This window comes from Astatotilapia calliptera, chromosome 1, assembly GCF_964374335.1.
Source record: "Astatotilapia calliptera chromosome 1, fAstCal68.1, whole genome shotgun sequence".
NCBI classification, from domain to species: domain Eukaryota; kingdom Metazoa; phylum Chordata; class Actinopteri; order Cichliformes; family Cichlidae; genus Astatotilapia; species Astatotilapia calliptera.
In genome coordinates this window covers 3548642-3563720 of record NC_137422.1, presented here as the reverse complement: position 1 = coordinate 3563720, position 15079 = coordinate 3548642, and the positions used below count along the sequence as shown (strand labels likewise).

At 41.5% G+C, this 15079-nt stretch overlaps 1 protein-coding gene across 13 annotated transcripts in view; it reads right to left on the bottom strand.

Moving 5' to 3' along the window:
* The window catches only part of LOC113007008 (serine/threonine-protein kinase BRSK2-like), a 149472-nt gene that overhangs the window by 35300 nt on the left and 99093 nt on the right, over positions 1-15079 (bottom strand). For all 13 annotated transcript variants that reach the window (XM_026143349.2, XM_026143433.2, XM_026143600.2 and 10 more), the window contains exons 4-11: positions 12085-12225; positions 9920-10036; positions 7796-7829; positions 5343-5411; positions 2366-2512; positions 1519-1550; positions 701-865; positions 368-465 (exon numbers count right to left, since the gene is read on the bottom strand). In XM_026143349.2, the coding sequence (XP_025999134.2) occupies positions 368-465; positions 701-865; positions 1519-1550; positions 2366-2512; positions 5343-5411; positions 7796-7829; positions 9920-10036; positions 12085-12225 (803 nt within the window). The remainder of the gene's footprint in view (positions 1-367; positions 466-700; positions 866-1518; positions 1551-2365; positions 2513-5342; positions 5412-7795; positions 7830-9919; positions 10037-12084; positions 12226-15079) is intronic.

The following is a 15079-nucleotide window of genomic DNA, read 5'->3' as shown; positions in this document are numbered from 1 at the left end:
GTTAATAGAGATAGTTCAAAACTGGAACCAAACAACACGTATATTTTTTGTAAAATAGGTTTGTGGCAATCCTGGATGAAATAATTAAAAAAAATCAAAACATATGGGATCAAAAAAAATGTTGGCATTTAAAACCTTCATTGCTTCATTTGCCTTACTCTAGTTTGATTTACTGTATAAACATGCTTAGCATGTTAACAAAACCTGCTGAGCCAAACCCTAAGGGGTTAAGGGGATGACCAAAGGTATTAAAATTCAGTCATGTGGGGCTAATGACCATGCGTTCCAAAGATATTAGCAAAACACCAAATAGTCGTTGAGGCATTCATGTATGGACCAATGACAGATATTGGTTAGACTGGCCTACCGATCTCGTTGCGTGGTGGCAGGTTCTGGTCCTCGTGGCTGGGATACCTCTCCTTCCGGTCCAGTAGCAAGAAGTAGATCATCTTTTCCTGGTTGTCCCTGTAGAGACAAAGAGAGATGACCGTGAGCTGAGCACCCAGCAGTTGAGACTGGAACAAAAAGACGGTTGATCATCGCAAGATATTAAATGAAATAATTCATCAAGCTGACAGTTTGTCAAGCAGTCTCTAATATATTTCTCTTCTCCGTCTCAGCGCCTCCCACCCTTTCAATCTGCTTCATGTGTGGTTTTGTAAATGACTTTTTGCGCCCTCGTCCCTTGATTGTCACTCACTCCTCAGACAGCAGATCTTTGGTCAGTTTGTCCTTGTCTCTGAAGCAGCCCAGGGAGTGCATGCTCTCCAGGACGTCGGGGTCGATCTCTTCGACCGAAGCGAGTGTTCTGATGGCCACCTTCCTGGGGATGGGCTGCTCGGGTTCTGGCTCGTTCTTTCCAGCTCTGCAACATAAACCGCACAATCAAACGCTCTGGTGAAGACACTAAAGCTTCCCAACAAAAGAGAAGCTCAGTCCTTAAATTCAATGATCAGAAAAAGCTTTTGAAAAGTTAAATTTGGTGGAAAGTTAGTAAGTAGTAAAGTAATCGAACCAAAGATGCACAGAGGTTTTTCAAGCAGGCCAAAAATCTGGCAAGACTTGCTTTTGATAAGAGGATACATTTATACACAGTAAGAGTTTTAGTGGTGGTGGTGGTGTTTTGGTGGTGACACAAAAATTCAATCTAAAATGTTTAGTAAGATGGCAAAAATCAGTGAAATAAGGTTTTACTGAACTGTGTGACCCAAATCAAAATAATTTGAGTTTTAAAATCCAGAAATATTACATCCATTAGAAATCAGAGGTGCATTAGAGCATCCTGATGATCTGGCCTCTCAACGTTGGAGCAAACACAGCTCTCACTCTCAGGACTAATGGACACGATTCCTCTCTGAGAGGTCTCCATCAGAGAGTTCAAAAAACACTCTTATTATTTTCATTCTGCATTATCTGCTGTGGCGTTTTTCTTACATCACATCACTTTAAGCGGACATGCACGTACACACTGAACCAAGACAGAAGCAGACGAAAATAAACTCAAGTGTCTGTACTCACAGATACCACGTATGCTTCTGGATCTGCTCCAACTGTAAGGACAAATAAACATTAATGAATGATTTCCAAGTGAAACTGACAAAGACGAGCAGGCTCAATGGTCTCTGAAGATCCAGGGAATGGGCGTCTTTATCAAACAGCATTAAGTTGCAGGATCCAGTGTCCACTTCACCACAACGAGGCACACTGGTGAGCATGCTGGTTAACTGCACGCTGCAGCTTTTTCCAGCCTTTTTAAAGCTCAGGAGCAATGAACAGGAGCAGACCCTACAGCCACCGTCCGGCTAACTGCAGTGAAGTAAACCTAGGCTATGACTTAGCTGGAATAAAGGGAAACAGATGCAGGAAGGGAGGTTCGCAGTGTAAAAGTTTAAAAGCCTTTTCTTTCAAATCTTCTTTATAAAATTAGTTTTTAAAAATAGTTTCTCTGTGACTTGTTTATCATTTCTTTGGTGTTTGATTTCGTTTTACACTTTTATGCTGTTCTTACTCTTGAGTTACAGATTTATCAGCTGCGGTATGATGCCTAACACAGCTGCTTAACCTGCAGAAGAAAATGAAGTGAAAGCAGATTATCTAACAGTACTTTTGTTATATTTGCAATGATTGTCTTCTAAACAAATCTTTGGCTTTAGATGAAAGGAAAGAACAGTAGCTGCAAGGTCAGTCACAGTGCAAATGTGCTAAATTTAGCACAAGTGCAGCATGTAGTTCCTAAGGCAGCAGCCGGAGATCATAAAAATGCAAAGCGACCACAGTCACGCTGATGGAGGACCTCAGTCCTCTCCGGGTCTATAACGAATCGGGCCAGGGGGTGATGTGACGTGGGCAGACTGCAGCAGCTTACCGTCAGCCTCTTGATGGGGTCTACTTCAATCATGCCACGCAGAAGGTTCTGACAGTCTGGAGGGATAAAGTGAGGCATGTGGAAAACTCCCAGCTTCACCTTCTCCAGCAGGTTTCTCAGGTTGTCGTCATCAAAAGGAAGAGCACCCTGAGAAAAGGCACAATGGTAACGTCTAAACATTTACACATTTCAATCCCTTATTTTCTGTTATACATCCTGTTGTAGTGGTGGTTACTTTTTAATAACGTGGTCTTAATAAAGGTCAGCATAGCTGTAGATACTCCTTTGGAGTCTAAAGTCTTCCCAATTCTGTAAACGCTCCACTTCAGATTGTTCTGTACTCCCAGATCTTCATAATGTCAGTGAGAGTGGATATCTACAGTTGGTCACATGAAGCACAGAAGCCCCGCCCACTGGCTACTTAAGCTTTCTGTTGATGAGCAGAAGGCAATCAGAGGAAAGTGGTGACAGCCTTAAAGGGGGAGGAGCTAAAGTAGCTTTCAGTTAGTGGATGAGCAGTGATGTCGCCTTTAGGCCTGGTACAACCTAAATAATTACTCAATAATTATTAATAAACTATCATTATTAATATGTGGATTGCTCTGTGAATCATGCAAACTACCAAGAATGAAGATATGGAGCTAAAAACGAGCACAGCAGATCCTGGTTCTTTGTATTTATTTGTTTAAGCAGTTCTGTATTAAAATCACACCAGCAACACGAGATCACATGGCCCAGCGCTGACATCTGCCTGTTGTCATGTAGCCGGCCTGTCAGGTGTGCCCTGAGAGATAATCTGCCGTTTGACAAAGAAGGTGACCAGAGGCAGTTTTGCGAGAGGTATCAGTCATCAGAGTGAGTGATGATGAGGCACTCTGTACTGCAGCCAGCCGGCTCTGCCTCTGCTCTCCAGCTAGGGCGCACGCTCAATAACATGATGACTGATACCGTTTCCTCCTCATAAAAAAAACAAGCAGGATGAAGCCAGATGGTCACTGACACTGCGTGGTAATCAAAACAACACCAGCGGAGAGATTTATCTTCACATGATGACTGTGTTATGTGATCCATCTTCATCAAGAGGATAAAACACTCGTGTGTTCACACGGCACCAAAACAAACAGTCATTTACTCCCTACTATCACGTTACAGAGCTGCTGGTATGAAAAGCCTTCGTATGTGATGTGTCCGCACGAAGCAAAGCTGACATATTCAAATCATTTTGTAGGGGAAAGAAAAAAACAATATTAGGATAAACTGGATTTTCCCCACATAAATATTTTATTTTCCCACAACCTGGAATTTACAAAATCCAGAGTTTTTCAGAGGCCCAGTTTTACCCATGGCCAAACTACATACAAGCTGCCATATTTACCATAATAAAGCCTCGTACACGTGGTCCGGGTCTAAATGTCTATTAGCTTGACAAGAATAAGTTGATTATTTTATGGACGGACAGAATCTCTAACCGCATTTTAAAATTGAGCATCCTTTGATCAAACCAAACAAAGTGAGCTCTCTAACCTGCATTTTCTCATGTTTCAACTAGTACTGTCAGCGTTAACCTCGTTAAAATGACGTTAATGCCATAACCGCATTAACGCGACAAATCTACGTTAGGCGGTTAGCGCGGATCGCTCGTTAACACTGTGCAGCCCCACGCACGGGGCGATCCGTGCTAACTCGCTAACGGAGGTTAGTTGCGTTAATGCGGTTATGGCGTTAACGTCATTTTAACGAGGTTAACGCTTACAGCACTAGTTTCAACAAAACAGTGATTAAAGAACTAAAGTCTCATTTAGATTCAGGGCATCAAGGCTGTACGTGCACATACATATGATATGCTGGTATAATAATATTTAGTAATAACGAATCATTTAAGCTAGCCATTCAAGCAAGAGGGAACAATGAGACAAACCAAGGTCAGAGGTGGACTCTCACTCACAAATGTGCTATTAGCATCTCCTGCAGAGATAAACAGTCACTGCAAACACAAGAAATTCCACAGAGTTCTCCTGAAAAGGCAAAGCTACGGTCGTTACGGCACAGGAACATAATGTGCATGTAGATGTATGCAACCAGCAGCCACATTTGCACACACCAGCCTATGACTGGCCTTAAATGATCGATCACCGTGTTTTGTCACTTATGAAACACAGATTTCTGTTGTGGAAACATTCTTCTGCAGTCGGTCATTTGTCGATTCACAATTTAGAACAAAGAGGCCCGTTACAAAGGAAAGGAGAACATCCTGTCTGTACCCATTTTATTTATAATGTGGTTTTAATATTTTATTAGTACACATTGTGTTTCCAGCAGCCCATCTTTAATTTAATCCTGGCTGGTGGAAACCACAGACTCCAGGTGTACCAAAGGATGCAGAGTGCTCCCATCAGGTGATTTACTTTGTCCAGAAGTAATTCACGATCTTTTTTACTTTATCCCGGCTGCATACAGTATAAATACTTTGCCAAGGAAAAAGCTGAATTAACTCCGCCCCTTTGGTTTTTTTCCCTTGTCATGTTGTATCAGATCAGGAGTTGCCAGATTTAGAAAATGTAACTATTTTATGATTCTGTTGTGCTTCCTCGTGGATACGATGCCCCTCTTTTTACAGTTGTTCGCATCCCTCTTCATGAGTTTTTGATTTTGTTTAGCACCTTTTTGTATTTTTGTTCAGTTTGTCATTACATATTATATTTAAACTATTTGGTTTCTTTGTGGGCATTTCGCATCTCTTAGTAATACTTTATGGTCATTTATCACACAATTGTAGCTGTTTTTAATCTCAGTGTTTTGTCTTTTTGCTTCTTTTTTCTGCAATGTTTGCAGCTCTTCAATATTTTGGTTGTGTCTGGAAATGTTGTGAATTTCACTGCTGTTGCATGAAGATGCCAAACGCGTGTCAAAATGACTGTAAAAGCACAATGTCCAGGCCATTTTCTGCCATTGCAGTGCAGTAGGAGAAGTCACTTACCACTAAAAGTGCAAACAGGATGACTCCACAGCTCCACGCATCGGCTTTCCTCCCATCATACTTCTCCCCCTGGTGCACACATGCAGACACACACAGAGATGAGCTTCATCCTAAAATGTTTCCCAAACATCACCCTGGCTGCTCTGGGCCTTAACACATTAACTGACCAAAAATCGCAGCCCTCATTTCTCAAAAATGTATAAAATTAGCATCTAAAATCATTTGTAGTCCCAGATTTATAGAAATACAGTGGCTTGCAAAAGTATTCGGCCCCCTTGAACTTTTCCACATTTTGTCACATTACAGCCACAAACATGAATCAATTTTATTGGAATTCCACGTGAAAGACCAACACAAAGTGGTGCACACGTGAGAAGTGGAACGAAAATCATACATGATTCCAAACAATTTTTACAAATAAATAACTGCAAAGTGGGGTGTGCGTAATTATTCAGCCCCTTTGGTCTGAGTGCAGTCAGTTGCACATAGACGTTGCCTGATGAGTGCTAATGACTAAATAGAGTGCACCTGTGTGTAACCTAATGTCAGTACAGATACAGCTGCTCTGTGACGGCCTCAGAGGTTGTCTAAGAGAATATTGGGAGCAACAACACCATGAAGTCCAAAGAACACACCAGACAGGTCAGGGATGAAGTTACTGAGAAATTTAAAAGCAGGCTTAGGCTACAAAAAGATTTCCCAAGCCTTGAACATCCACGGAGCACTGTTCAAGCCATCATTCAGAAATGGAAGGAGTATGGCACAACTGTAAACCTACCAAGACAAGACCGCCCACCTAAACTCACAGGCCGAACGAGGAGAGCGCTGATCAGAAATGCAGCCAAGAGCCCCATGGTGACTCTGGACGAGCTGCAGAGATCTACAGCTCAGGTGGGGGAATCTGTCCATAGGACAACTATTAGTCGTGCACTGCACAAAGTTGGCCTTTATGGAAGAGTGGCAAGAAGAGAGCCATTGTTAACAGAAAACCATAAGAAGTCCAGTTTGCAGTTTGCCACAAGCCATGTGGGGGACACAGCAAACATGTGGAAGAAGGTGCTCTGGTCAGATGAGACCAAAATGCAAAACGCTCTGTGTGGAAAACTAACACTGCACATCACTCTGAACACACCATCCCCACTGTCAAATATGGTGGTGGCAGCATCATGCTCTGGGGGTGCTTCTCTTCAGCAGGGACAGGGAAGCTGGTCAGAGTTGATGGGAAGATGGATGGAGCCAAATACAGGGCAATCTTGGAAGAAAACCTCTTGGAGTCTGCAAAAGACTTGAGACCGGGGCGGAGGTTCACCTTCCAGCAGGACAACGACCCTGAACATAAAGGCAGGAAACAATGGGACGGTTTAAAACAAAACATATCCATGTGTTAGAATGGCCCAGTCAAAGTCCAGATCTAAATCCAATCGAGAATCTGTGGCAAGATCTGAAAACTGCTGTTCACAAACGCTGCCCATCTAATCTGACTGAGCTGGAGCTGTTTTGCAAAGAAGAATGGGCAAAGATTCAGTCTGTAGATGTGCAAAGCTGGTAGAGACAGACCCTAAAAGACTGGCAGCTGTAATTGCAGCAAAAGGTGGTTCTACAAAGTATTGACTCAGGGGGCTGAATAATTACGCACACCCCACTTTGCAGTTATTTATTTGTAAAAAATGTTTGGAATCATGTATGATTTTGTTCCACTTCTCCCGTGTGCACCACTTTGTGTTGGTCTTTCACCTGGAATTCCAATAAAGTTGATTCATGTTTGTGGCTGTAATGTGACAAAATGTGGGAAAGTTCAAGGGGGCCGAACACTTTTGCAAGCCACTGTAGAATTGTTAATGAAGAATTATTAGTAAACAACAACACTAAATCACAAATGCTCATAATTAATGATGTTTTGGGGGTTAAACCTTGAAAAGAACCAAAGTACCGCCCTTTGTCGCAGTTTGATTTTACAGTCATGTGTTCAATGCTTAACTATTTTGAATGTTGACAGCATAGAAACACAGCTGGGCTGCTGTCCACTAAAAACAATGTCTATTTCTTACATTTGAAACAGTCATTTTTAAACAGCAACTTTGTGTTTTCGACTTGGGAGAAATATTTAATAAAAAAATAAACCATGCAGATTACAACCCTTTCCCTCAGAGAGTAGAGAGCACTCACTCGGGGCATACTGTTGATAGAAGTGCCCCATGATAATCAAAACTAAGACCCTATCACAGAAAAAGGGATCAAACTGAAAAAGTCTTGACTTTATGAAGATGTACAGGTATGGGCAGCTGGAAGTAGGAATAAAAAGAAATATGGCAATAGAGACGCACAAATGAGAGGGAACGAGGAAGCCTGGTGAATGCAGAGAGGATGGAGCAGTGATGTAAGAGCCACTCTGATTCAGAGCTCCTATTATTGAATGAAAGAAAGAGACAGACAAGAAGAGAGCGAGCACTTACCCTGATAACCTCTGGGCAGGCGTAGTGTGGAGATCTGTAAGAAGAGGCGGCCATTCAGGATACAACATGAAGCACAATAAATACACTGGGGAAGTATCAGCTGATGCTCTGGATAGCAGTTCCTTGAAACACGCAAGTCTTTACCTCACATGCATTAAAATAATGACATCAGTCTTTATTGCATGACAGATTTCTTTATGCTTAAAGAGTATTACATAACATCGAACAGCCTCAAAACAGAATCTTGTGCTGTGGTGGCTCGGCTTATTGGATAACGCACGGCAGCACCCAGCACACGGCAAAAAATAATAATAATTTTAAACAAAAGTTATACAAACTCATAAAAAGGTTGTAGTAAGACAGACATCTCTGCTGTGATGGTTGTCAGACTTTGCAAGACAATTTCAAAGAGAAAATCCTCTATAATAGAACAATAATCCTTCAAAATCCACAACAGACGACCTGAAGAGGCACAAAAGTTTTGCCATGTTTCTCACAGTTCACAACCCCCATCAGAGAAAATCTGAGTGTTCAAAGAGCAGTGCAGGAAGATGGATAAAGAATCTCAAGGTCGTAGCAGACACTTGCAGAAGCAATGAGCGAAAATATGCCAGAAAGTGAAAGAATCTGAAGTGCTGCAGAAAGAGCGCCACGAGCTGTGATAGAGTCAAAGGAAGCGTTAAGTACTGACAATGCACGGTGCCAAAATATGGGCTCTGTGCTCTTTGCCTTCCTGTTTAAATATTGCACTTTCTGCTTTTTGAAACATGGTCATTTTTCTCTAGTATTTCCTCTCATGTCTGCATTCTAAATAATCTAATAATTGCACAATTGCAGCAGAACTAACTGTACTCTGGAGCTTCCCTGTGCGGATTCATCATGGAATAAACGAAGCACAGAGCATGACTTCTTCCATCAGCATCCCATCTAAACTCGCAGAGTAAACACACACTCCATCTTCACTCGCAACATACTTAATTATGATAATGTATGTAAACCCAGTCGATCTGAACTACTCAAACACAGTCATGTCAAAATACACTAACTGCAATCTAATTACACCCGAGCTAATTTTCATCCTTCCTGCTGGAGGCAGCTTGCTCATTTAATGAATTCCATTAACGTCACATGAAGTGAAAGAATCTTTTGACTTACGAGAGATATTTAAAGGATCGCTCAGCGAAAGACTAATCTGACAGACCCCAACACGGACACAGTGTCAGCGTGAGCTTGAAGACTATTAACGACTCGAAAGCCCCACTGAATCCAATCGATGCACGCGTACTGCCAGCTGCACTGAATGCCCAGCAAACAGCCATAAATTACTGAAAATATGCAGATAAAAAATCCATGTGCAGAAGTCTAAACTAGGTCCAGAAGTAAAGGACGCCCTATACTGGTTCAGTTATATGGAAGATTTCCAGTATCCATCCTATCAGACTATGAGGTACGCCCCAAAGAAAGACTCGGCATGTATCGGTACATCACATGTCAGATTTGCCAACATTTCCACATCATATTTTGTTTTATTGGCGATTCGGACACACAGCCAGCACACAACATGTACAGCACAGGGTCAAACTGTCCACATGTTTGTATACTGGAGCACTTGGACTGCAGAGATTTGTCTCCCTCCTGCTTTGTGCAGCATTTCTGAGCCAGAGCAGCCAAGCTTTAGCCGTTCCACATGGCTGACTCTGGGAAATGCTGCTTGGCCTACAGCTGACCAGCACATATCCTGTAGAGCCCACAAAGACTACACAACAAAATACTAGGAAAGGTTTCTACTGCTGGAACAATCATTTTTCATTAGCAACTGGTTCTAACAAGATGCTGGAAAAATGACACTGTGAACCATTATGTCTCTCGAGAGAGAGTCAGAAACAAAGAGCTAAAGCAGGTTTTCAGCTGAGAGGTAAATGGAAAGACTGGCGAGTTAAAGGGATTTAAAGTCATGCAAATCAAGATGTGCAAATAATAACCATGGATTACATTTAGAACAGTAATAACATCTATTGTTCTGTTCAGCATGTTCATGTTTGGTGCTCGCTATAAAGAACTCAAAGCATAATGTGTCAGACATGCACTTGGTATAATTTGCAAGTCAATAACTTGAATACTAACCCGCAGCTGGTCTCCAGCAGACTGTCCCCGACCTGCAGAGACGCCATGCCAAAGTCTGCTATCCTGATGTTGTTCTTCTCATCTAACAACAAGTTCTCGGGCTTCAAATCTCTGTGGCTGCCAGAGAACAGCAAAGACAGATCCTTACATGAGTCTACTCGTGATACATTTTCTTGGTGGTGGCTTTTCAAGGGACTTGAATTGGTTATATGACTCTGTTCAACAGGACAAACATCACAGGAGGAAATAATAAGAGACAATCTGAGCCCAGCTGGAGCCATGACTCTACATGCACATGGGCCTTATATTTTCAGCTGCAACCCTGGTGGTGCTAAACAGTCTGAGGGCAAGTAAAGAACAAGTAAACACATAATTGAACCTGGAGCGTAGACTGGTTTCTAACCTTTATTCAAGGTCTTATTGTCTGCACGCTGAGGTCCACAGGATCCTTCAGGAATGGTGACATTACAAAGTACTATTGGAAAATGACTCTTCAGTTGCTCTGTGACCTCAGTGAACACGTTACTTATAGAGAGTCGAGTCTACAAATTGATTTTGTAAATTATGGTTCTGATTAAAGTCACGTGGGAGGATGAAGCATGCTATGCTTTAGGACAGGGGTGATGGTGACAGCCAGATCAGCTTGATGCTTTTAAACCAGGGCGGCAGAGAATAACACGTGATGGGACGTCCATCTTTTAAAAATGTAACATTCATTTTCCCATTTTGTGATGTTCCCAGTGTGAACACTGGTGCCTCTACAGTACACCAGGATCATGCACTGTAAGAATCTGTTCCACACTGATCAGTTTAGCAGTTTTAAATTGTCCCGAGAGGCTCGACTCAAAGTAGTGAATACAGAAGGTCATCAGAGCTGTGCCAGCTTTCGCAGTCATGTCCCGACCTCCTCAGGGAAACGGCCTTTAATGTTTTCTGTAATCAAGACAAGGTGATTGCAACTCATCAGCGACTGAAAGAGTCAAATACGAGTCCACAGTTTTACTTAAAACCAGCGAGGGACATAAAACGCAGACATACAGAGCTCGAGTTTTGTGCGTCTTTCTTACAGAAAACACACAGCGGAGAATAAATGTGCTTCTTAAAAGTCGAACACTTGATGTCTAACGCTGAGGCTCAAAGGCAGAACATGTTTGATGTGCAATTGCTCTTGTGTTGCAGTCATGTGTGGAGGAACTAAAGGTGGTCTCAGAGATGAAAAGAGATCGAGAGGAGCTGCAGCCTCTAAAGTCAGCGCCGGCTGCAACTGATGAGGAAAGAGGCTGCAGGAGGAAACCCGTTCTTCACACATCCGAATGGAGCAAACACTCCAGTGTTTGTAGAAACGATAGAAAAGTCATAAACAATCCCTAGAATATAAACTACAGTAAGAATGCTTTGATCGTTTTATTAGTTCGTTAAGTGCACATTAAACTAAATGCAAATTCTCTCAAAGGTGAAGAAGCAGGCCGGGGCAATGAACTCTGTTAACTATCATTATGACTGCCTCAGTTTTACAATACTGCATTTGGTAAAGAGATTTTTGCCCTCACGCTGCAGTCAGCCTGACCTCAAATCTGCAACATGTCTTTGCAATACGAGACTCAGCTGGACACTGAGCACTTCATTTTGTTTAATTGTGTGGGGTGAGGATGACAAAAGATTTGAAGAAACCGACACAGACTTGCAATTTTTGCAGATTTATCACAGTTAACTGGCGTATTAATACAAACAGATTACATTTACTTGCCCTTTGACCTCATTCAGTCACACTGATAGCAGACTGATGCCTGTCCTATTTTTGCCGTATTAACACACCAAAGTTGCTTTCAAGGCAGCAACTTCCTGAGAGTAGCTGCAGACCTGGTCCCCATCGTTTGAGCAAAGGCAACGAGATCAGTTCATTGTGTATGGTCGCACTTATAATGGCTCAGAGCAGAGCCTGGTCCGTTTGATGTGTGTGGGCGGAGCTACCTGAGACTCACCCACACACTGGTGTAATTTTGAAAATGTATTATTACAAATTGCTGTGATAAATTATCTGTTTTACTACACCCTGATGTTTGCCCTGTAGAACAGAGTTACATGGAAAGTCCATTTCTCCCCAGCACTCCTAGCTAAAACCCAACCCTCTGATAAAACCCAATATTTGTCTCTGAGTGACAAACCATATGGAGTGGCTGTGGCAGAAGTCCAAAGCGGAGATGATTTGTCTGAAGAACTTTCGAGCCTCTTTCGGTGTTAACCGGCCTTTCTTCACCAGGTAATCAAAAAGCTCCCCACCAGACACATGCTCTAGCACCAGGTATCTGCAAAAGAAGACAGAGGCCAAATACATGTGACGGGAAACCTCTGAAACCTGCAATACCAGTAAAACAAGGAGCAGTTACTGCTGCAGTCATGTCTACAGTGGTCCCTCGCTAAATCGCGGTTCACCTTTCGCGGCTTCGCTGTTTTGCGGGTTTTTTGTGCAATTTTGCATACTTTCTATTTTCTATTTATTTATGTTTACAGCGCGTTGTGTTCTGCGTCCTGATTGGCTGTAGACCACCGTCAATCAATCTTGTGCCGTGTCTCCTGTACAGTACAGAATGTGTTCAGTTTGTCAAATTTACATAAATCTTCGATCCTAGCAGTGCGACTCTGAAGTGCTGCACTGTGTGTTTGTAAGTTTTCTCCCCAACAAACAACAATGTCGACGAAACGTCGTCACCTGCGGGAGCCTTTGGTTTCATTCTATAACACTGGACTTCTTTTTCTACGAAGGTTTGAACTTTGTGAGTAAACAAGAGAGAAAATGTTCACGCCTGTCTGAGAAAAGTGTATAAAGTGTGTAGTGACGGGTTTTACAGCCTTAAAACATCTATAACAATTGTAAAAAACATAAAGTTGGCTACTTCGTGGATTTCACTTATCGTGGGTTATTTTTCGAACGTAACTCCCGCGACAAACGAGGGACTGCTGTACATTAGTATTACAGTTATACATTAGCATTTTAACCCTGTGATGTCATCAGCAGTTTTAACCCTATTAGAAGATGTAAATGTTTTCAATTGTTCTCCCAACACAAAGAGAGTAATCATTCTGCTCGAGGTGACTGTTCATATCAATAAAACTGGATTGAATTGAACTGAAAAACTGGCTTTTTGTGCAGTTAGAGTTGTCACTGATGGTGACTGAGAACCTGGACAGTTAATGTCTGATTGATAATGGAGTTTCCCACATTGTAACAAAAGCCAGTTTTTAGGGCTACTGAGATGCAGTTTGATCACCATAAACACATTTTTAGCCCAATTTTCTTTTTATAATAATATTTTAGAGAAACCTTCAACATGACCACTTTTTGTTGTAATTAATATACTAACCTGTCCTGACAGCTCACTACATATAAGGAACAAAGCCAAAACAACCCACAGCCATAAATTAGTAAGAAGTCTTTGGCCACGTGTCTGGAACGTGGGGTTCTTAAAGAACCGTCTCCTAGAAGAATTCATTGTTTTCTGCTGCTTCCCTCCAAAAGATAAGATCATTATCTTGAAGTGATGAAGTGAAGGTTAATAAATTGTGTTGCAGCTGCAAGTCTTTATCACAACTGTCGCAGAAATGTTTGTGTGACCACTACCACGTGCATGTGACATCGTGCCACTTAGCCAAATGTAGAAGCTGAAAGTGTGAGGGACTTTTAGCCGAACACTTTGAGTGAAGACACACAACCAATGGTTTAGGGTGCGTCTGAACCCCGTCCTCTGCAATGTGTGCGAACATCGGCCTGCTTTCCATTTTTGTTGTGACTCCAAGTAGGGCTGCTCGATTATGGCAAAAATGATAATCTCGATTATTTGACGATATTTATTTAACCCTTTAAGACCTACTATAGAACCAAGTCCGCCAGAGCTTATATTATTTTTTACATGTTGTAGTGCCATTTGTGGGAGCATTTCAAGTTGCTATACAACTGTTATAGCCCATATTTTAATAATATGTATGCATTAAGTCCATAGTAACTACATTAATTGCAAAAAAGTGCAATAAACTACAAAAAAATTGAAAATTGTTTTTGTTTTTTAACATATATTTCTACTTGGAGAAATTTAAGAGGCTTATCCCTCAAAACTTTAAATACAAAAAAGTTGCAAAAAATAGTTTACAACAACAGGAAATTTATTTTGAGTGTCTTCATAGTTTTATTTTGGAGATACAGCAATTTTTATATACTGCAGGAAAAACAAAAACAATCCTATGATGCAAATTTGCAAAGAAAAATAAACTATTTCCAGCAGTGCAATTCGAGTTCTAAGCATCCCAGAAACTATTCAGAAAAGTCAAACATGACCAGTATAGGCTTTTAAGGCCTACAAGTAAAAAAAAAAAACTACATTTTCCGCGAAAATGACATCACTTCCGGTTTCGGGCAGGAAATGGCGGACATGTGATAGTTAGCGGTGAGTCTGTTTCAATGTGCGAAGTGTTACGAACAGCTGATCGGATCGGCAAAGCGTGTTTCTGGAATATTATGTTTTTGTTCCTGCAAGCGCTTTTTATGCAATTTATGTGGAAGGAAACCGTGACCGAGGACAAGCTGATGGCATAAGATGTAAGTTTCATATGCAAAACAGATTATTGCGCTAGCTTACACGGTTCAGGTTCTACAGGGATTTAAAAATAGTTACACAAAACAGTGTGCTGCTCTTACCGGCTTTAAAGGGATAACAATTTATTGAATAATGACTTTAAAAAATAATATAAAATAGTGTGCAACACCACTGAAGTTTTTTTTTTTTTTTTTAAACCTCTCTTTTCAACCAACAGCAGTCACTCTCCTCTCTAAATAACTTCTGCTTAGCTTTCTGAGCTTCCCTCGGGTCCTCTTAATCAGCGGTCTCAACCTTTTTTGCGCCACGGACAATATTTTCACGGACCGGCCTTTAAGGTGTCGCGGATAAATGAGGGAGGGGCTAATAATCGGCTCAGTCATTTTTAATGATCGTTGAAAGCCCAGATCGTAATCGTGATTAAAATTCGATTAATTGAGCAGCCCTAACTCCAAGGCAAAGTAAGAAGACGCATAGACATATAAAGGGAATGATTAGTTGTGTGTTGAACTAATCAGTAATGTGTTGAAAACACGCCTCGGATTAGCCAGAATGTTTCTGCAGATAGAAA